This window comes from Oncorhynchus tshawytscha, linkage group LG06 (assembly GCF_018296145.1).
Source record: "Oncorhynchus tshawytscha isolate Ot180627B linkage group LG06, Otsh_v2.0, whole genome shotgun sequence".
Classification (NCBI taxonomy): domain Eukaryota; kingdom Metazoa; phylum Chordata; class Actinopteri; order Salmoniformes; family Salmonidae; genus Oncorhynchus; species Oncorhynchus tshawytscha.
In genome coordinates, this window is record NC_056434.1 from 13345552 (window position 1) to 13367400 (window position 21849).

A 21849-nucleotide genomic window follows, 5' to 3' on the forward strand; every position below is an offset into this window, starting at 1 on the left:
CAAGAGCAAAGCAGTGCAACACAAACAACAGAGTTGCACATGTAATAAACAAACGTACAGTCAATAACACCATATAAAATATATATATACAGTGTGTGCAAATGGGGTAAGATTATCCTACTACAAGGATACATTAATTTCATTTCTATTGAGCACTTGCATTGTAACAATCTCATAGCTTAACCTGTTCAGATGTTTCAGTTAAACTACTTTTAACGTTGAAAACAAGTCTTGCTGGTACGAATTCACAAGGTTTTGGTTTTGGACTCAGACAGAGGTTTAAAAACGATGTCACGTGACCGAGTGGGCGCGTCGTCAACATGGCGTTTCCCGGAAGTCGGCTGTTCTCTTTACGGACCATGTCGTTGGGCATTTTGTTTTACTGTACGTATTGCCATTTCCAATTTGTTGTCGGAAATGATGTCGATAGTTGTGAAAGTCTACGCCTGGGACAATATCCTTTTATACGTGATTACTTGCAAATCACGAAAATATGACAGGGTTTTCATGCACGCTAGCTAGCTAATGGTACGTGGCTAACTGATGTTAGCATGCATTTATTTAGCTAGCTAGCAAACATAAGCCTGCATGTTGTGTACTTTTGGAAAATATAACTAATCCGATTTTGAAACAGATGAATAGTATAGTTATGTTTTCTCGTCTGTATTCACCAGTCATCTTCCATGTAACGTCAACTCTTGGCAAGAGTCTTGTTTTTTCATCAAGATATGTTCTCGGGTCTTTATTGACAGCATGTTTCATTATGTGTAAGATAGAATAGTGGCGTTACTTATCTGTCAACCATTATTCATTGGTATGCATTTTTGTAATGTCATGTGGATATGTTCCCTTGAAAATGCTGATGACTGAATGGATGAATATACAGTACCAATCAAAAGTTTGGACATGCCTACTCATTCCATTTTTCTTTAGTTTTACTATTTGTTTTACGTTGTAGAATAATAGTGAAGACATAACTGTGAAATAACACATTTTAGATTCTTCAAAGTAGCCACACTTTGCCTTGATGACAGCTTTGCACACTCTTGGCATTCTATCAACCAGCTAATTGAGGTAGACAACTGGAATGCATTTCAATTAACATGTGTGCCTTGTTAAAAGTTAATTTCCTTCTTAATGTGTTTGAGCCAATCAGTTGTGTTGTGACAAGGTAGGGGTGGTTTACAGAAGATAGGCCTATTTGGTAGAAAATCAAGTCCATATTATGGCAAGAACAGCTCAAATAAGCAGAGAAACAACAGTCCATTGTTACTTGATGAAATGAAGGTCAGTCATTCTGGAAAATTTCAAGAACTTTGAAAGTTTCATCAAGTGCAGTCGATGATGCTATGCGCTATGATGAAACTGACTCATGAGGACTGCCACAGGAAAGGAAGAGGATAAGTTCATTAGAGTTAACAGCCTCAGAAATTGCAGCCCAAATAAATACTTCAGAGTTCAACTAACAGACAAATCTCAACATCAACTTTTCAGAGGAGACTGTGTGAATCAGGCCTTCATGGTCGAATTGCTGCAAAGAAACCCCTACTAAAGGACACCCATAAGAAGAGGAGACTTGCTTGGGCCAAGAAACACGAGCAATGGACATTAGACCAGTGGAAATATGTCTTCTGGTCTGATGAATCAAAATTTGAGATTTTTTTGGTTGCAACCGCCATGTCTGTGTGAGACATGGGGGTGCTTTGGGGGTGCTTTGCTGGTGACACTGTCTGATTTATTTAGAATTTAAGGCACACTTAACCAGCATGGCTACCACAGCATTCTGCAGCGATACGCCATCCCATCTGTTTTGCACTTAGTGGGACTATCATTATTTTTTCAACAGGACAATGACCCAACACACATCCAGGCTGTGCAAGGATCATTTTTCCAAGAAGGCGAGTGATGGAGGGCTCCCGAGTGGCGCAGCGGTCTAAGGCACTGCATCTCAGTGCTAAAGGCGCTACTACAGACCCTGGTTCGATTCCAGGCTGTATCACAACCAGCCGTGATTGGGAGTCCAATAGGGCAGCGTATAATTGGCCCGAGGTAGGCCGGCATTGTAAATAAGAATTTGTTCTTAACTGACTTGCGTAGTGAAATAAAGGTTAAATAAGGGCTATTTGACCAAGAAGGAGAGGGATGGAGTGCTGCATCAGATGACCTGGCCTCCACAATCCCCTGACCTCAACCCAGTTGAGATGGTTTGGAATGAGTTGGACCACAGAGTGAAGGAAAAGCAGCCACTCCTTCAAGACTGTTGGAAAAGCATTCCAGATGAAGCTGGTTGAGAGAATGCAAAGCTGTCATCAAGACAAATTGTGGCTACTTTGAAGAATCTAAAATATATTTTGATTTGTTTAACACTAAGTAGGTGTGTCCAAACTTTTGACTGGTACTGTATATCAACTTGACAAGCACAATTTGTTAGATATCATGTTACATTATTTACTATGCTGTGGATGACAGTTGATACTTTGTTGTTGCCTTAATACTGTTCAAGTATATTTGTAAAGAACCAAGGATAGACGATGCCACTCAAGAACCTGAGAATTGCAAGGACATGATTGCTTGGGGTAAGTGGTTCTGGTTGAGTGATGTATAATATACTGAAGAAAAATTTTAACGCAATATGTAATGTATTGGTTTCATGAGCTTAAATAAAATATCCCAGAAATGTTCCATACGCACAAAAAGCTTATTTCTCTCAAATGTTGGCAACAAATTTGTTTACATCCCTGTTAGTGAGCATTTCTCCTTTGTCAAGATAATCCATGCAACTGACAGGTGTGGCATATCAAGAAAATTATTAAACAGCATGATCATTACACAGGTGCACCTTGTGCTGGAAACTATAAAAGGCCATTCTAAAATGTGCAGTTTTGGAACACAATACAATGCCACAGATGTATCAAGTTTTGAGGGAGCGTCCAATTGGCATGCTGACTGTCGGATTGTCCACCAGAGCTGTTGCCAGAGAATTTAATGTTAATTTCTCGACCATAAGTAGTGTTTTAGAGAATTTGGCAGTACGTCCAATTGGCCTGACAACTGTAGAACACATGTAACCGAGCCAGCCCAGGACCCTCACATCCACTTTCTTCACCTGTGGGATGAGACCAACCACCTGGACAGGTGATGAAGCCGTGGGTTTGCACAACTGAAGAATTTCTGCGCAAACTGTCAGAAACCGTCTCTGGGAAGCTCATCTTCGTGCTCGTTGTCCTCACCAGTGTCTTGACCTGACTGCAGTTTGGCATCATAACAGACTGCTCACCTTCAATGGTCACTGGCACACTGGAGAAGTGTGCTCTTCATGGATAAATCCCGGTTTCGACTGTCCGGGGCAGGTGACAGACAGCATCGTGTGGTCGAGCGGTTTGCTGATGTCAACTTTGTGACCATGATAGTCAGATAAAGGTATGGACAGGCATAAGCTACAGACAACAAACACAATTGCATTTTATCAATGGCAATTTGAATGCACAGAGATACTGTTACGAGATCCTGAGGCCCATTGTCGTGCCATTCATCGACCACCATCAGCTCATGTTGCAGTATGATAATGCACGGCCCAATGTCACAAGGATCTGTACACAATTCCTGGAATCTGAAAATGTCACAGTTCTTCCATTGCCTGCATATTTTTATTTTATTTATTTAACCTTTATTTAACTAGGCAAGTCAGTTAAAGAACAAATTCTTATTTACAATGACAGCCTACCGCAGAACAGTGGGTTAACTGCCTTGTTCAGGGGGAGAATGACAGATTTTTACCTTGTCAGCTTGGGGATTCGATCCAGCAACCTTTCTGTTATTGGCCCAACACACTAACCACTAGGCTACCTGTCGCCAGACATGTCACTCATTGAACATGTTTGGGATGCTCTGGATCACATTTTAGGTGTCCTTATATGAATGGTAACTCAGTAAAATCTTTGAATTTGTTGGATGTTGTTTAGTTTTGTTCATTGTAATAATAATATCCCGTTTAGCACCCACCATCTCAGATTGTTCTGAAATTGTTTCTGTAGTTAGATAAGCATTCCTGGAACATCCATTTTTTTGTATTAAAAAAAATATTTGTATGATTAATTTAGTATTCAATAAATATAGTATCTTATGTTTTTCTAAGAAGTAGTAAGACATGAGGAATCCAAATACATTTTTTGAAGCCACCCACGGACCCCCACGCCAATCCCACCCCAAGAACGAGTATATAGCATCAGTTCTATTTCCCCCACCCCAATGTTAATAGGGACAGTTAACCCGAATTACAAAGTTACACTGGTTTCCTTACCCTGTAAGCAGTTTATGGACAAGGTATGACAGCAACCTATGGACAAGGTATGACAGCAACCTATGCTTTGGTTTTGTTTACTTGGCCACTGTTTCAAATAGTAACTTTTTAGCATTTTGTGGCACCAATCCAATGCAAGTCAATGTTATCTATATTAGCATTTTCTCGCTTCCTATCCATCTATAAGTAACATCCATTGAGTTACGCAATACATTTCTAGATACTTTAGGATGATTTGAACATGACATGTGACAATGCTAATGGAGGTACCATTGACTTGCATTGGGTTTGTGCCACAAATTCTAAACAGTTAGCATTTCAAACAGTGGCCAACAAAACCAAAGCACATGTTTCTGCCATACCTTGTCAACAGACTGCTTACAGGGTAAGAAACAATGTAATTTAGTCATTTGGGTGAACTATCCATTTAACATTGAGGGTGGGGGTTCGGGGGTCTTGAAACTTTAACTTAATAGTCGGAACAGCACCGTCTAGTGGTCAGAATCTGGTAATATCCGGATGTAAGATGGGACATTAACCTAACAACTTAAATGACACATTTCTCAGAACAGGGGTAAAACAAACATCACCAAATTTCCTGGTAATACATTGAATAGTATGAAGAAACAACACTTAGAGCCGCAGCTCCATACTACTGGTCAGACACAGAACTGATACTATATACCAATTGTTGGGGTGGGATTGGCGTGGGGAGTCCGTGGGTGGCTGTTGACCAATGTCTAGCTCATTGTCAGAACAAAGTTCAGTCCAAAATTGGATGTTAGGTATTATATTTATTGAGTATTATATGAATCCTAAAAAGAGAAATGGCCAATTGGGATGCAATCAATGAGCAATATAATCGGTAGCCCTGATAGGTCATATAGGTCCTGGTTCTTAACTGTCATAATATTTTGTAATACTTTTATCAATGTGTATTTCCATCAGAATCTACACAAATTGAAACCCACATAACTGCTGTTCTGTGTTGCTTCGTCCTAAACCATCTGTTGTGGTTTTCAGTGGAATGCCTACCTTCTCCAAATGTCAGCTGCCGCTTGTCCAATGGGACGGAGTTTCGATTCAGTGGAGAGGAAGTGGGCTTTAACAAAAGCCTCCCTTGCAGGAATGTGTATGTACAGTACCAGGCACTGTGGAAGTGTTGCACATGTACACCCAGTATGCCAAACATTAGGAACAATTTCCTAATATTGACTTCCACCCCCCCTCCTTTGCCCTTAGAACAGCCTTAATTTGTCCGGGTATGGACTCTACAAGGTGTCGAAAGCGTTCCACAGGGATGCTGGCCCATGTTGCCTCCAATGCTTCCCACAGTTGTCTAGTTGGCTGGATGTCCTTTGGGTGGCGGACCATTCTTGATACACACAGGAAACTGTTGAGCGTGAAAAACCCAGTAACATTGCAGTTCTTGACACAAACCAGTACGCCTTGCACCTACTACCATACCCCGTTCAAAGGCCCCTACTACCTCACCCCGTTCAAAGGCCCCTACTACCTCACCCCGTTCAAAGGCCCCTACTACCTCACCCCGTTCAAAGGCCCCTACTACCATACCCCGTTCAAAGGCCCCTACTACCATACCCCGTTCAAAGGCCCCTACTACCATACCCCGTTCAAAGGCCCCTACTACCATACCCCGTTCAAAGGCCCCTACTACCATACCCCGTTCAAAGGCCCCTACTACCTCACCCCGTTCAAAGGCCCCTACTACCTCACCCCGTTCAAAGGCCCCTACTACCTCACCCCGTTCAAAGGCCCCTACTACCATACCCCGTTCAAAGGCCCCTACTACCTCACCCCGTTCAAAGGCCCCTACTACCTCACCCCGTTCAAAGGCCCCTACTACCTCACCCCGTTCAAAGGCCCCTACTACCTCACCCCGTTCAAAGGCCCCTACTACCTCACCCCGTTCAAAGGCCCCTACTACCTCACCCCGTTCAAAGGCCCCTACTACCTCACCCCGTTCAAAGGCCCCTACTACCTCACCCCGTTCAAAGGCCCCTACTACCTCACCCCGTTCAAAGGCCCCTACTACCTCACCCCGTTCAAAGGCCCCTACTACCTCACCCCGTTCAAAGGCCCCTACTACCTCACCCCGTTCAAAGGCCCCTACTACCTCACCCCGTTCAAAGGCCCCTACTACCTCACCCCGTTCAAAGGCCCCTACTACCTCACCCCGTTCAAAGGCCCCTACTACCTCACCCCGTTCAAAGGCCCCTACTACCTCACCCCGTTCAAAGGCCCCTACTACCTCACCCCGTTCAAAGGCCCCTACTACCTCACCCCGTTCAAAGGCCCCTACTACCACACCCCGTTCAAAGGCCCCTACTACCACACCCCGTTCAAAGGCACTTACATCTTTTGTCTTGACCTTTCACCCTCTGACTGGCTCACACACAATCCATGTCTCAATTGTTTAAATGCTTAAAAATCCGTCTTTAAGCCGTCTCCTCCCCTTCATCTACACTGATTTGAAGTGAATTTAACACGCAACATCAATAAGGGATCATAGCTTTCACCTGGATTCACCTGGTCAGTTGTTCTTAATGTTTTGTATAGGCTGTATCAGGGCTGTATTCGTTAGGGCAGACCATAGCAAAAAGTTTTAGCTATGAGGACCCTGAACATGTTTTATTTTCAATTGATATTGATTAGGCTAAATCATATACCATCATATGTGAAGTTTTTGTACAAATGTGAAACATTATTGAACTGTTTTGAGCTAACATGTTATTTCCTTACAGGAGCGGTTACTCCTACAAAGTAGCGGTGGCCCTGTCGCTCTTCCTGGGATGGTTAGGAGCAGATCGCTTCTACTTGGGATACCCAGCTTTAGGTACAGTCTGACTGTTGTTATTGCTGTTCAATAACTGACATGGGGGTGCAATGGATGAATTTATATTATATTTATAAGTAGATTAATTTTCAAATCCTATCTGCTGCTAACAAACCGGTCTAAATACAATGAAAGATTTTCTTTGTAATTGTTTTTGTAAAAAAAGGAAGAACACATGTTGAAATGCATGACTAGCTACCCATTCATTTATTGGATTTATTGATATTAGAGAGTTTGAAAAGATCTGCTGGTTTTGGACAGAAACGCAACTTGCATGTTTTTGGATTAGTATAAAGTAGACCATTTATCAAAGTTGAGCATTAATCAATGAAGCAGGTTTATAAGAAACAGAGGGTCACTACTTCCTGTGAGGACCTGAAAGAAACCACTATTACATGACATTCTAAAACAGTGGTAAACCCAGACACTGGAGTGAAACACTGCTGTTTCTTCCCTTTCCTTTATTCTTCTTCTTAATTAGGCACCTGCAAGATTACGAAGTGGCTGGTGGCTGAAAGCCCTGCCTTGTTTTCTTTTGGGGGGGGTTTAGTTTTTCCAACTAGCATGGAGTACTTTGGCATCGCAGAGCCACACTGAGGACGGGCATGAGCCGGCTTTAGAGGCTGCACTGAGCAACACCTGGCCTGGTTTGGCACGGTTGGCTTGGGCATCACCATGGAACGGTGGGTTATTAAGTGGGCTTCTGCTTTGTAGAGTAGCCACCCGACTGGCATCGTTTTTAAAAACGTCCACCCTGGAATCAACAAAGCTACCCCTGTTACCTCCCAATGGAGCAATTTACAATAGTGTTAACAATTATTTGGAGTTGGTGTTTCCATAATTTGCCTGCAATTCAGATTCTGTGTGTGTGTGTGTGTGTCAGTGAGCTAGTGAGTGCCAGTAGTCATTGCCCAGTGATGCAGTGAGTACGCCCCGACATGCAGTAGTGTCATCTCCGGATCTACCTTACAGTTATGTTACATAGTTATGTCGTAAGCTAGTGACCGTGTGAATTTTAACAGGATGATGTGTTTAGTTGAATGACCTGCTCGCCGTCCTCTTGTGTTTTCATACATCCAATTCACACCCTCAGCTGCTCACAGCGGCTCAGTTACACAAATTCATGTTTACTCTTCTCTGCTCCTCTCAACGATAAAGACCTGTTATTCCCAATCCTCAAAGTTGTTTTGGACACAAAGTTGACTTGGCACGATTTCCCTCTGAAAGCAAATCAGGCGGCAAACAACTAAACACCCAATACCCACACACCCAATACCCACACACTCAATACCCACACACCCAATACCCACACACCCAATACCCACACGCCCAATACCCACACGCCCAATACCCACACGCCCAATACCCACACGCCCAATACCCACACGCCCAATACCCACACGCCCAATACCCACACACCCACACACCCAATACCCACACACCCAATACCCACACACCCACACACCCAATACCCACACACCCAATACCCACACACCCAATACCCACACGCCCAATACCCACACGCCCAATACCCACACACACAATACCCACACACACAATACCCACACACACACATAGCCTCTCCACTCCGCCACTCAGCAGTCAGAGTTCAATATTGTTCACCTTTGCAAGTTAATTTCTCATTCAGCCACACATGGCAAAGTTGGAACCGAACATGTGGAATAAACTGAAACCTTGCCCAGTCGCCTCACACAATAGCTAGCAAATTATGATTAATTTATGCCAACTTTAAAGAGGCATGGAGTACCCCATAAAGCTTTATACCAGGGCTCTCCAACCCTGTTCATGGAGAGCTACGGTCCTATAGGTTTACACTCAACCAGTCTAGCGCACCGGATTCTAATAATTAGCAGATTCAGAAGGTGAATCAGGTTAGTTACAACTGCGGTTGGAGCGGAAACCTGCAGTAACACGGTTGGAGAGCCCTGGTGTAAACCTACAGGAGGGTAGCTCTCCAGTAACACGGTTGGAGAGCCCCGGTGTAAACCTACAGGATGGTAGCTCTCCAGTAACACGTTTGGAGAGCCCCGGTGTAAACCTACAGGAGGGTAGCTCTCCAGTAACATGGTTGGAGAGCCCCGGTGTAAACCTACAGGAGGGTAGCTCTCCAGTAACACGGTTGGAGAGCCCTGGTGTAAACCTACAGGATGGTAGCTCTCCAGTAACACGTTTGGAGAGCCCCGGTGTAAACCTACAGGAGGGTAGCTCTCCAGTAACATGGTTGGAGAGCCCCGGTGTAAACCTACAGGAGGGTAGCTCTCCAGTAACATGGTTGGAGAGCCCCGGTGTAAACCTACAGGAGGTTAGCTCTCCAGTAACACGGTTGGAGAGCCCTGGTGTAAACCTACAGGAGGGTAGCTCTCCAGTAACACGGTTGGAGAGGCCCGGTGTAAACCTACAGGAGGGTAGCTCTCCAGTAACACGGTTGGAGAGCCCCGGTGTAAACCTACAGGAGGGTAGCTCTCCAGTAACACGGTTGGAGAGGCCCGGTGTAAACCCACAGGAGGGTAGCTCTCCAGTAACACGGTTGGAGAGCCCTGGTGTAAACCTACAGGAGGGTAGCTCTCCAGTAACACGGTTGGAGAGCCCTGGTGTAAACCTACAGGAGGGTAGCTCTCCAGTAACACGTTTGGAGAGCCCCGGTGTAAACCTACAGGAGGGTAGCTCTCCAGTAACATGGTTGGAGAGCCCCGGTGTAAACCTACAGGAGGGTAGCTCTCCAGTAACACGGTTGGAGAGCCCCTGGTGTAAACCTACAGGAGGGTAGCTCTCCAGTAACACGGTTGGAGAGCCCTGGTGTAAACCTACAGGAGGGTGGCTCTCCAGTAACACGGTTGGAGAGCCCTGGTGTAAACCTACAGGAGGGTGGCTCTCCAGTAACACGGTTGGAGAGGCCTCCCTGTTTTACACCCTATTTAACTCCAACATGTCTCTCTCTCTCTCTAGGGCTGCTCAAATTCTGCACAGTTGGCTTCTGTGGGATTGGGAGCTTGGTGGATTTCATGTTGATCTCAATGCAGGTGAGTGGCGTTCAGGGGACAGCTGTGGAACACAGAGCTGTTAAGTAATCCCGCTTATCTGTTGGTTATGTCTGTGAAGATGCTCTTTTCGCAGTAACCATGAAAGGAATGGTTTATGTGGTGTGTTGATGACAAGGGTGGGTTAGGTCAGTGTTTCCCTAATGTTGGGTAGAAGCTGACTCCTATTGGGTCACAGCTGATGATTACATTGGTTGGTCACAAGACACAAAAGTTGAGTTGGGTTACACTGCAAAGTGAGTTAGGGAACAACTGTGATATCAGAATCGGGTGGATTTCATGCAAGTTTGATAATTGTATGATTTCAAAACAACTTCTAAGATTTCAAAAACAAGTTGCTCAATTTGGGCACAGTCTCATGTATAAACCGTAGCTCTTTCTCCCACTAACAGTGATGGTAATCAATGAAGTGGAGCACATTTTGTTCATCACAGAGCAGCCTGGGCTTTGCTACAATGGTCATGCTTCACACACTCCAATCAGAGTAAACCATGGAACATTGCGCAGAAGCATAGCCAAGCCAGTCAGGAGGAGTGTGTGTGTGTGCGTGCGTGAATGTCTGTTTGTATTCAGAGGGAACCTGTGTCTCAATCAGTGCAGCCGCAGCCCTATGCTCTTCTCAGCACTAAGCTCTCTATAAATGGGGGTTAATGAGACTGGTTTGTTTTCGCAGAAGGGCTTCTCTCCCCCCCGTCCCTCGTTCCCCCAGGACCCCCCTAACCTGTTTAGTCCACAGAGCCTGACAGGGAGAGAAGCCAATCCATTTTTCGCCCTGTTAGGGCCTCACCCCTCTTACCCCTCTCCATCCTCATTGGGGAACCAGTGTGGGAGCTGGAAGCAAACAAGAAAACACTCACCCAGGGGCGGTGCTCCTAGTAGCCGGGGACTTTAATGCAGGGAAACTTAAATCCGTTTAACCAAATTTCTATCAGCATGTTAAATGTCCAACCAGAAGGGGAAAAAATGGACCCCCTCTACTCCACACACAGAGACGCATACAAAGCTCTCCCTCGCAAAAAAATAAAGCAGGAACCATCAGTGACTCGACCACTGGAATATGTTATGGGATTCTTCCGATGGCATTGAGGAGTACACCACATCGGTCACTGGCTTAATCAATAACTGCATCGATGATGTCGTCCCCACAGTGACCGTACGTACATACCCCAAACAGAAGCCATGCATTACAGGCAACAGCCACACTGAGCTAAAGGCTAGAGCTGCCGCTTTCAAGGAGCGGGTCTCTAACCCGGACCCGCTATGCCCTCCAAAGAACCATCAAACAGGCAAAGCGTCAATACAGGACTAAGATTGAATCGTACTACACCGGCCCTGATGTTCGTTGGGTGTGGCAGGACTTGCAAACCATTACAGCCTACAAAGGGAAGCACAGCCTAGAGGTGCCCAGTGACACGAGACTACCGGACGAGCCAAACTACTTATATGCTCGCTTCAAGGCAAATAACACAAACATGCATGGGAGCACCTGCTGTTCTGGAAAACTGTGTGATCACCCTCTCCAGAGCCAATGTGAGTAAGACCTTTAAACAGGTCAACATTCACAAGGCTGCAGGACCAGATGGATTACCAGGACGTGTACTGCGAGCATGTGCTGACCAACTAGCAAGTGTCTTCACTGACATTTTCAACCTCTCCCTTTCCAAGTCTGTAATGCCAACATGTTTTAAGCAGACCACCATAGTCCTTGTGCCCAAGAACACTAAGGTAACCTGCCTAAATGACTATTGACCCGTAGCACTCACATCTGTAGCCATGAAATGCTTTGAAAGGCTGGTCATGGCTCACATCAACACCATTATCCCAGAAACCCTAGACCCACTCCAATTTGCATACCGCCCCAACAGATTCACAGATGATGCAATCTCTATTGCACTCCACACTGCCCTTTCCCACCTGGACAACAGGTACACCTATGTGAGAATGCTATTCATTGACTACAGCTCAGCGTTCAGCACCATATTGTCCTCAAAGCTCATCACTAAGCTAAGGACACCTGCAACTGGATCCTGGACTTCCTGATGGGCCACCCCCAGGTGGTAAGGGTAGGTAACAACACATCCTCCACGCTGATCCTCAACACAAGAGCCCCTCAGGGGTGCGTGCCTAGTCCCCTCCTGTACTCCCTGTTCAGCCACGACTGCATGGCCAGGCACGACTACACCACCATCATTAAATTTGCCGATGACACAACAGTGGTAGGCCTGATCACCGACCACGGTGAGACAGCCTATAGGGAGGAGGACTTAGAGGTAGGCTGTGTGGTGCCAGGACAACAACCTCTCCGTCAACGTGATCAAGACAAAGTAGTTGATTGTAGACTACAGGAAAAAGAGGACCAAGCACGCCCCCATTCTCATCGATGGGGCTGGAGTGGAGCAGGTTGAGGGCTTCAAGTTCCTTTGTGTCCACATCACCAACAAACTAACATGGTCCAAGCAGACCAAGACAGTCGTGAAGAGGGCACGACAAAACCTATTCGCCCTCAGGAGGCTGAAAAGATACTCGTCATGGGTCCTCAGATCCTCAAAAGGTTCTAAAGCTGCACCATTGAGAGCATGGTTGCATCACTGCCTGGTACGGCAATTGCTCTGCCTCCACCGCAAGGCACTACAGAGGGTAATGCGTGCGGCCTAGTACACCACTTGGGCCACCGCCAGGCGGTGTCAGAGGAAGGCCCTAAAAATTGTCAGAGACTCCAGCCACACTCTGCTACCGCACGGCAAGCAGTTCCGGAGCGCTGAGTCCCGGTCCAATAGGCTTCTAAACAGCTTCTAACCCCAAGCCATAAGACTCCTGAACATCTAGTCAAATGGATACCCAAACTATTGCATTGCCCCCCTTTACACCGCTGCTACTCTCTGTTGTTATCATCTATGCATAGTCACTTTAATAACTACCTACATGTACGTACTTTAAACTAACCGGTGCCCCCGCACATTGACTCTGTACTCGTACCCCACTTTTATTTCTTATTCTTATGGTGTGTGTAGTTTTAGGACTGTATGCCTTCATCTTGAATAATATTTCAACAAAGGCCTATGCTGCTGGAGTCACCCTGTATCACATCTGAGACCAAAACACACATCATGATACACCCTTCAAAGAAACAGAATACCCCTCTTCCTCTATTTAACCCCTTCCTCTTCCTCTCCAGTTCTACACTACATCCCACTGTGTAGCAGGCCTGTATAAAGTCGCTATTTCATCTGAAAACGGCAGCAGCGTCCGTTCGGCCACTTTGATAAAACGAGGCGACCGTCACACTGTTTATTGTTCTCCTAATGTATTACTGAAGGCCCTGAGAGAGGAATGCTTTTATGCTGCTTTGGCTGGCACGCCCCAGCGCAACACTTACATTGTCAATTAGATGTATACACTGCGTCTGGGCTTGCTCACCTTTTGTAAAAGTGACACTTTTGATAAATAGTTCTGCGTGTCCGGAGAACCTATTTAAACTATAGGCGTTGCCCTATATTTGAAAGACTAACTAGTCTTTCAAATATAACGTCGGAGTGGGTAAATGCATTTTTGAGAAGTTGAACTAATGGGATTATTATTAATAGATTCTGGCTGGACGGGGCTTGAGGAAAGGAGACCGGACAGCGTTTGTTTGAGGCTTCTCTCTCTCTTTCTCTCTTTCTCTCTATCGAAAGACCGAGGTCCACACCAGATGGATGATGTTGGGGAATTTTCCAATTTACTCTCAAACTGGGCAGAGGAGGAGCTAGACAGATGTGATAGATAGATGGAACGTGAAGGGAGGGAGCTGTGTGTCAGGCACGGGATTAAATAATACAAGGTAGTGGGTTTCCAGGCCGGCATACGTTGTTGTGAAAATCAAACCCACTTCTGAAAACCCAATCACTAAAGCCACTACCTGCTATGGATTAAATATAGGCTGGAATGCATCATAGTTGAGTGGTAGCCGAGCTGAAATTGGTCTGGAGTCTAGTAGGTGGAGTGCTGTTGGTCTGGAGTCTAGTAGGTGGAGTGCTGTCTGGTCTAGTAGGTGGAGTGCTGTTGGTCTAGTAGGTGGAGTGCTGTTGGTCTGGAGTCTAGTAGGTGGAGTGCTGTTGGTCTAGAGTCTAGTAGGTGGAGTGCTGTTGGTCTGGAGAGTCTAGTAGGTGGAGGGCTGTTGGTCTAGGTGGAGTCTAGTAGGTGGAGTGCTGTTGGTCTAGAGTCTAGTAGGTGGAGTGCTGTTGGTCTAGAGTCTAGTAGGTGGAGTGCTGTTGGTCTAGAGTCTAGTAGGTGGAGTGCTGTTGGTCTAGAGTCTAGTAGGTGGAGTGCTGTTGGTCTAGAGTCTAGTAGGTGGAGTGCTGTTGAGTGCTGTTGGTCTAGTAGTCTAGTTGGTGGAGGTGCTGTTGGTCTAGAGTCTAGTAGGTGGAGTGCTGTGCTGTTGGTCTAGAGTCTAGTAGGTGGAGTGCTGTTGGTCTAGAGTCTAGTAGGTGGAGTGCTGTTGGTCTAGAGTCTAGTAGGTGGAGTGCTGTTGGTCTAGAGTCTAGTAGGTGGAGTGCTGTTGGTCTAGAGTCTAGTAGGTGGAGTGCTGTTGGTCTAGAGTCTAGTAGGTGGAGTGCTGTTGGTCTAGAGTCTAGTAGGTGGAGTGCTGTTGGTCTAGAGTCTAGTAGGTGGAGTGCTGTTGGTCTAGAGTCTAGTAGGTGGCTGTTGCTGTTGGTCTGGTCTAGAGTCTAGTAGGTGGAGTGCTGTCTGGTCTAGTAGGTGGAGTGCTGTTGGTCTGGAGTCTAGTAGGTGGAGTGCTGTTGGTCTAGAGTCTAGTAGGTGGAGTGCTGTTGGTCTAGAGTCCAGTAGGTGGAGTGCTGTTGGTCTAGTAGTAGGTGGAGTGCTGTTGGTCTAGTAGGTGGAGTCCAGTAGGTGGAGTGCTGTTGGTCTAGAGTAGTAGGTGGAGGGCTGTTGGTCTAGTAGGTGGAGTGCTGTTGGTCAGTAGAGTCTAGTAGGTGGAGGGCTGTTGGTCTAGAGTCTAGTAGGTGGAGTGCTGTTGGTCTAGAGTCCAGTAGGTGGAGTGCTGTTGGTGTAGAGTCTAGTAGGTGGAGGGCTGTTGGTCTAGAGTCTAGTAGGTGGAGTGCTGTTGGTCTAGAGTCCAGTAGGTGGAGTGCTGTTGGTCTGGAGTCTAGTAGGTGGAGTGCTGTTGGTCTGGAGTCTAGTAGGTGGAGGGCTGTTGGTCTAGAGTCTAGTAGGTGGAGTGCTGTTGGTCTAGAGTCCAGTAGGTGGAGTGCTGTTGGTCTAGAGTCTAGTAGGTGGAGTGCTGTTGGTCTAGAGTCTAGTAGGTGGAGTGCTGTTGGTCTAGAGTCTAGTAGGTGGAGTGCTGTTGGTCTAGAGTCTAGTAGGTGGAGGGCTGTTGGTCTAGAGTCTAGTAGGTGGAGGTGGGGCTGTTGGTCTAGAGTCTAGTAGGTGGAGTGCTGTTGGTCTAGAGTCCAGTAGGTGGAGTGCTGTTGGTCTAGAGTCTAGTAGGTGGAGTGCTGTTGGTCTAGAGTCTAGTAGGTGGAGTGCTGTTGGTCTGGAGTCTAGTAGGTGGAGTGCTGTTGGTCTGGAGTCCAGTAGGTGGAGTGCTGTTGGTCTAGAGTCCAGTAGGTGGAGTGCTGTGTGTCTGGAGTCCAGTAGGTGGAGTGCTGTGTGTCTGGAGTCCAGTAGGTGGAGTGCTGTGTGTCTGGAGTCCAGTAGGTGGAGGGCTGTTGGTCTAGAGTCCAGTAGGTGGAGTGCTGTGTGTCTGGAGTCCAGTAGGTGGAGGGCTGTTGGTCTAGAGTCTAGTAGGTGGAGGGCTGTTGAGTCTAGTAGTCTAGAGTCCAGTAGGTGGAGGGCTGTTGGTCTAGAGTCTAGTAGGTGGAGGGCTGTTGGTCTAGAGTCTAGTAGGTGGAGTGCTGTTGGTCTAGAGTCTAGTAGGTGGAGTGCTGTTGGTCTAGAGTCTAGTAGGTGGGTCTGTTGGTAGAGTCTAGTAGGTGGAGTGCTGTTGGTCTAGAGTCTAGTAGGTGGAGTGCTGTTGGTCGAGTCTAGAGTCTAGTAGGTGGTGTGCTGTTGGTCGAGAGTCTAGTAGGTGGAGTGCTGTTGGTCGAGAGTCTAGTAGGTGGAGTGCTGTTGGTCGAGAGTCTAGTAGGTGGAGTGCTGTTGGTCGAGAGTCTAGTAGGTGGAGTGCTGTTGGTCGAGAGTCTAGTAGGTGGAGTGCTGTTGGTCGAGAGTCTAGTAGGTGGAGTGCTGTTGGTCTAGAGTCTAGTAGGTGGAGTGCTGTTGGTCTAGAGTCTAGTAGGTGGAGTGCTGTTGGTCTAGAGTCTAGGTGGAGGTGGAGTGCTGTTGGTCTAGAGTCTAGTAGGTGGAGTGCTGTTGGTCTAGAGTCTAGTAGGTGGAGTGCTGTTGGTCTAGAGTCTAGTAGGTGGAGTGCTGTTGGTCTAGAGTCTAGTAGGTGGAGTGCTGTTGGTCTAGAGTCTAGTAGGTGGAGTGCTGTTGGTCTAGAGTCTAGTAGGTGGAGTGCTGTTGGTCTAGAGTCTAGAGGTGGAGTGCTGTTGGTCTAGAGTCTAGTAGGTGGAGTGCTGTTGGTCTAGTAGGTGGAGTGCTGTTGGTCTAGAGTCTAGTAGGTGGAGTGCTGAGAGTCTAGTAGGTGGTGTGCTGTTGGTCGAGAGTCTAGTAGGTGGAGTGCTGTTGGTCGAGAGTCTAGTAGGTGGAGTGCTGTTGGTCGAGAGTCTAGTAGGTGGAGTGCTGTTGGTCGAGAGTCTAGTAGGTGGAGTGCTGTTGGTCGAGAGTCTAGTAGGTGGAGTGCTGTTGGTCGAGAGTCTAGTAGGTGGAGTGCTGTTGGTCGAGAGTCTAGTAGGTGGAGTGCTGTTGGTCGAGAGTCTAGTAGGTGGAGTGCTGTTGGTCTAGAGTCTAGTAGGTGGAGTGCTGTTGTCGAGTCTAGAGTCTAGTAGGTGGAGTGCTGTTGGTCTAGAGTCTAGTAGGTGGAGTGCTGTTGGTCTAGAGTCTAGTAGGTGGAGTGCTGTTGGTCTAGAGTCTAGTAGGTGGAGTGCTGTTGGTCTAGAGTCTAGTAGGTGGAGTGCTGTTGGTCTAGAGTCTAGTAGGTGGAGTGCTGTTGGTCTAGAGTCTAGTAGGTGGAGTGCTGTTGGTCTAGAGTCTAGTAGGTGGAGTGCTGTTGGTCTAGAGTCTAGTAGGTGGAGTGCTGTCACTGCTCCCCCTCAGCTGTGATTGCCAGATATGTGTTACCTGCTGTACCTAGGTTTTCACCGTCTGTACCCTGATGTCTCTTCTCGTTCCTTCCTTTAGATTGTGGGTCCGTCAGATAAGTCTGACTACATAGTGGACTACTACGGTGCCAGACTCACACGTCTCTCCATCACCAATGAGACTTACAGAAGAACCCAGATGTCTCCCTGAAGGTAGCTACACTAGTAACATGTTAGTTAGACATACAATAGGCTTTGGTGAGTCATTCCCTGTCTAATTGTGGAAACTCAGAACTAAAATTGTATGTAACATCATCAGCTACCATTTACATGTACTCTGTGTACAACACATTAGGGACACCTTCCTAATATTGAGTTGCACCCCCTTTTGCCGACAGAACAGCCTCAATTGGTCGGGGCATGAACATTATATTGACTTCCACCCCCCCCTTTGCCCTTAGAACAGCCTTAATTTGTCCGGGTATGGACTCTACAAGGTGTCGAAAGCGTTCCACAGGGATGCTGGCCCATGTTGACTCCAATGCTTCCCACTGTTGTCAAGTTGCGTGGATGTCCTTTGGGTGGTGGACCATTCTTGATACACACAGGAAACTGTTGAGCATGAAAAACCCAGTAGTGTTGCAGTTCTTGACACACTCATACCGGTGCACCTACTACCATACCCCGTTCAAAGGCACTTTTGTCTTTCCCATTCACCCTCTGAATAGCACACATACTTGTCTCAAGGCTTAAAAATCCTTCTTTAACCTGTCTCCTCCCCTTCATCTACACTGATTGAAGTGATTGAAGTGACCGCCCCATGGGCCTCCCGGTCGCGGCCGGCTGCGACAGAGCCTGGGCTCGAACCCATAATTTCTGGTGGCACAGACCACTGCGCCACACGGGAGGCCCTATGGGATCATAGCTTTCACTTGGATTCCCCTGGTTAGACTATTTCATGGAAAGAGACGATGTTCCTAATGTTTTGTGCCTTTCAACGTATATTACGTAGTCTGTCCACAAATGATTATTCACTGTGTAACCGTTTGTCTTTCCACTTGCCCCAGGATTAATCTACATTTGATTGTCTAATTATTACATCTGTATAGTGTTGCGAAATTCTCTAACTTTCAATAAATGCCCTGGTTTTCCAGAAGTCGTAGCTGGAGGATTCTGGATTTCCTGCTTATTACCTCATAATTCTATGAATCCTCCAACTGGGATTTCAGGAAAACCAGGGAATATATTGAGAAGTTTACAACACTCTCTAGTTTTTATTAGACAAGTTTAAAAGATTGATGTGTTGGCCTTCTACATCCTTCCAATCTATTGAACGTTCCCAGAAATGAACAACCCAATATCTGTCGTTATGCCCCTGAACAAGGCAGTTAACCCACTGTTCCTAGGACGTCGTTGTAAATAAGAATTTGTTCTTAACTGACTTGCCGAGTTAAATAAAATACAAAATGACATGTACACAGTCAAGTGGAAAGACACTCTGAACGGCTCAAACACTAAAAGTGAACCAGATCCCAAGGTTGTGTGGTTTTGCATCACTCTGTAGCTTGTATGACCTATGGGGGGTAAAGGCAAACACCCAGCCAAGGACAACTTGCCCCCCCCCCCCTCTCTGGTACTCCAGGACGGACCTTCTACCCTGGAGAGGGAATTTTTAAATGTCAGCCTGCTAAGTAAATGTTTGGGGAGGCTGGCACTTCAGGACTGACTGGGAAAAGGGTCGTGAGAGTGCAGTTATTATACCTGGCATAGGTGTCCCTCATCGGTTGAGCTCTACCACAGAGCAACGAGAGTCACACACCCTTTCACACAGTTTGTCAACAACAACAAAATATCTACATTTTTAAGTCTCCAAGATTTCAGCTCTCCCTTCTCTCTCCCACTCTGTTGTCTGTGGTTCCTTAGTCTCTGGTTAGTATTATAGAAGCTGCAGTGTGTTTGTGGTGACGGGGGTGTTGGGTTCAATTATACACATGTGGAGTCCATTACAAGCCCTTGAGTGTTTACGCTCAGACAAATAGAGAGAGAGAGATGAAGTCTTCATCCACACCTCTACAGTTCTTCAGTCTCTCAGTCCTTCATTTTACTGCATGTATCTCAGGGCCACATAAAAATGTAACACTGACTGCCTCGAGTATCCAAGTTCAACTGTTTACAACCTGTTTTCTCTCGTTTCAGGACCAAAGTGAAAAACAACTATCGTTACCCTCAACCCTGTCATGTCAATTATGCTTCTCTTTTTGGGATCTTTTTCACTTGATCATTCCGATACACGGACACTAAGACCATCCCAGTCAACACATTGATCACTGATCCTGTCTGCATGTACCCCAATGTGGTGAAGCTCGGCTTTTTAAAATGGATACTCTTAAGAGTGAAGGCTTCATTTTGGTTTAGACTTTACCCAGCATCTCCTTAGTCTTTCCTTCCTTGCCACCTTCTCCAAACACATTTTAAAAGATCAGAGGAGATGAGGATAGAGGTTGCAAATGAATCAAGCAAAAACGTATATTTACCCGCGGTCACCAGTTCAGGTCCTGGAGCGTTAGAGGAGTACAGACCTTTGTTCCAACCCAGCATTATCACACCCTGTAGCTCTCCAGGACCAAGGACTTTATGACCACTGCCGTAGAGCTTCAAGTCATCGTTATACTCCTATAAGAATCTAGAATCTGCACTGGGAACAGTTCTGTAAATATGTCATCCATTGCCTTATTTGAGGGTGTCTGGCAGCAAGGGAACTATTTATGTTCTGTATGACTGTTTTGTTGATTTGTCATTAGCGATTTATTTTTATTATTTTTTTGTAATAAAATTGTAATTTTATGAAAATGGGCGCCTTTTGTAAATGAAGTTCTGTTCAAACTTGCCGTTTAAGTCCAACACAGAGCAGTAGCAGTTAATTTAGCGAACCCTGAGCTCATTGGAGGAACTGTGGCAGTGACCGATCGTCCTGCAGGGAGTTCAGAGGTCAAAGAAATGACACGCTAGCTCTCGGCATCATCCTGCAGATGAAGACAGATCTTCTCCCGCTCCCCCCAGAACCATCCCTCGTGTCATTTTTATTACAAAGGGTCCAAGTTGGGGTTCTTGGGAAGAGTCACAAGGCAGAGCTTTCCTGCTGTGTGTCTGCCTGATCGGGTACCTGATACAGGCTGTGTCCCAAATGGCATCATCATTTCACGGTGCACTACTTTTTACCAAGGCCCATAAGGCTGGTGAAAAGAAGTGCACTAGAGTTAAAATAGGGTGCCATTTGGAACACAACCCATAGTGTGAACGGCCTAATACAGGAGATACGTGAGCCTGAAAGCCATCTTCAGATGGATGTGACACTCCTAATCAACACAGTGCAATAGAAGGCAACAGTGTGTACTGTAAGTGTGCAGCTGGAGATGTTTCAGGGTTTAGGAGCTGAGTGTTTACAGATGCACATGTATAATATTCAATGACAGTGGGACTTGAAGTCTATTTTCAAGGTTTCTTTGCAAAATACATTTTTATGAAGGGATAACTTTTTAAAGTTCAATAATGGGTCAATCCTAAGGAAGGAACGTGTTAGCAGTTAGAACTGAATAAAGTTTGTTTTAGTATGAAGTGAACCAAGAACCAAGTGGTGGTCTGAAACACAGTGGTTAAGTTCATTTCAAAACTCCCCCAAATCCCCTGTCTCGCTCTCCACCTCCACTCCCCAACTCTCCCTCCACCTCTTCACCCCAACTCTCCCTCTTCCTTCACCCTAGCCAGAGCTCATCAATACAGTACAGGGATAAGAGTGAGGAGATTTATAGGGCACTTCCCAGAAGAGGAGAGAGCTGCAGAGTAGAGGCTGAGCTGAGCTGGGCCTAACCCTCCCTCACACCACACGCCTGACAAAGAGGAGGCCATTTCTCATATAGCAGAGTGCTTTATAGCCTCACATTCCTCTAGTGTGGAACACTGATATTACAGAGCACACACAGAGTGTAGAGGAGAGGAGAGACAGTCAGACTCCAGCACCCGCTCCAAACCTGCTCCCCTGAAAACAATCTCAACCCCTTTGGAGAAATTCTCCTGCATTGCAACCTCCATCGATTGCACCCACAGCCTGACAACGGAGACTGGAGAGAGAGAGAGCGTGGAGAGAGAGGAGCGTGGGGCGAGAGAGAGGAGCGAGCATGGAGAGAGAGAGAGCGTGGGGAGAGATGAGTAGATAATAGTTTGGTCTGCAGTGATTTGTGAAGTGCATGCAGGCCTTAGCGTGTGCTAGTTGAATCAGACTGAGGAGGATGTAGCTGCTCTACAGACTCACACTGACACCCAAGCAAACCCTGATGTCAAGGAGTTTAAACACAACCCCCCCCTTCCCTCCCTCTCTCCCAGGCTCTCTCTCACACACACACACTCCATTCTCAGAATCAGAGAGGCCCTGCAGTAACTTGTCCCCTATAGGCA

General features: G+C 46.4%; 1 protein-coding gene and 2 long non-coding RNA genes across 3 annotated transcripts; all 3 read left to right on the forward strand.

Annotated features, from left to right (window-relative positions):
- The first annotated feature begins 294 nt into the window (after positions 1-294).
- LOC112238623 (TM2 domain-containing protein 1) lies at positions 295-20251 on the forward strand. The gene is made up of 7 exons (XM_024407182.2): positions 295-454; positions 2503-2576; positions 5324-5432; positions 7066-7157; positions 10125-10198; positions 17498-17610; positions 19594-20251. Exons 1-6 carry the CDS (start codon positions 321-323, stop codon positions 17606-17608), a joined length of 594 nt encoding a protein of 197 aa, XP_024262950.1. The 5' UTR covers positions 295-320; the 3' UTR covers positions 17609-17610; positions 19594-20251.
- Positions 13165-14496, forward strand: LOC121846663. The gene is made up of 3 exons (XR_006083577.1): positions 13165-14222; positions 14270-14329; positions 14396-14496. It is a non-coding gene; the product is annotated as an uncharacterized LOC121846663 (long non-coding RNA).
- Positions 14749-16677, forward strand: LOC121846662. Its single transcript, XR_006083576.1, has 5 exons — positions 14749-14892; positions 15250-15609; positions 15644-15733; positions 16073-16162; positions 16527-16677. It is a non-coding gene; the product is annotated as an uncharacterized LOC121846662 (long non-coding RNA).
- Positions 20252-21849: the final 1598 nt, after the last annotated feature.

What these genes read in the sequence shown, in the direction of transcription:
- LOC112238623 (XM_024407182.2), top strand. Translation starts at nt 321, where the DNA reads ATGGCGTTTCCCGGAAGTCGGCTGTTCTCTTTACGGACCATGTCGTTG. An exon ending in CTTGGGATACCCAGCTTTAG is followed by an intron (nt 7,158 to 10,124) that starts GTACAGTCTGAC and finishes CTCTCTCTCTAG; the next exon opens with GGCTGCTCAAATTCTGCACA. An exon ending in TCATGTTGATCTCAATGCAG is followed by an intron (nt 10,199 to 17,497) that starts GTGAGTGGCGTT and finishes TCCTTCCTTTAG; the next exon opens with ATTGTGGGTCCGTCAGATAA.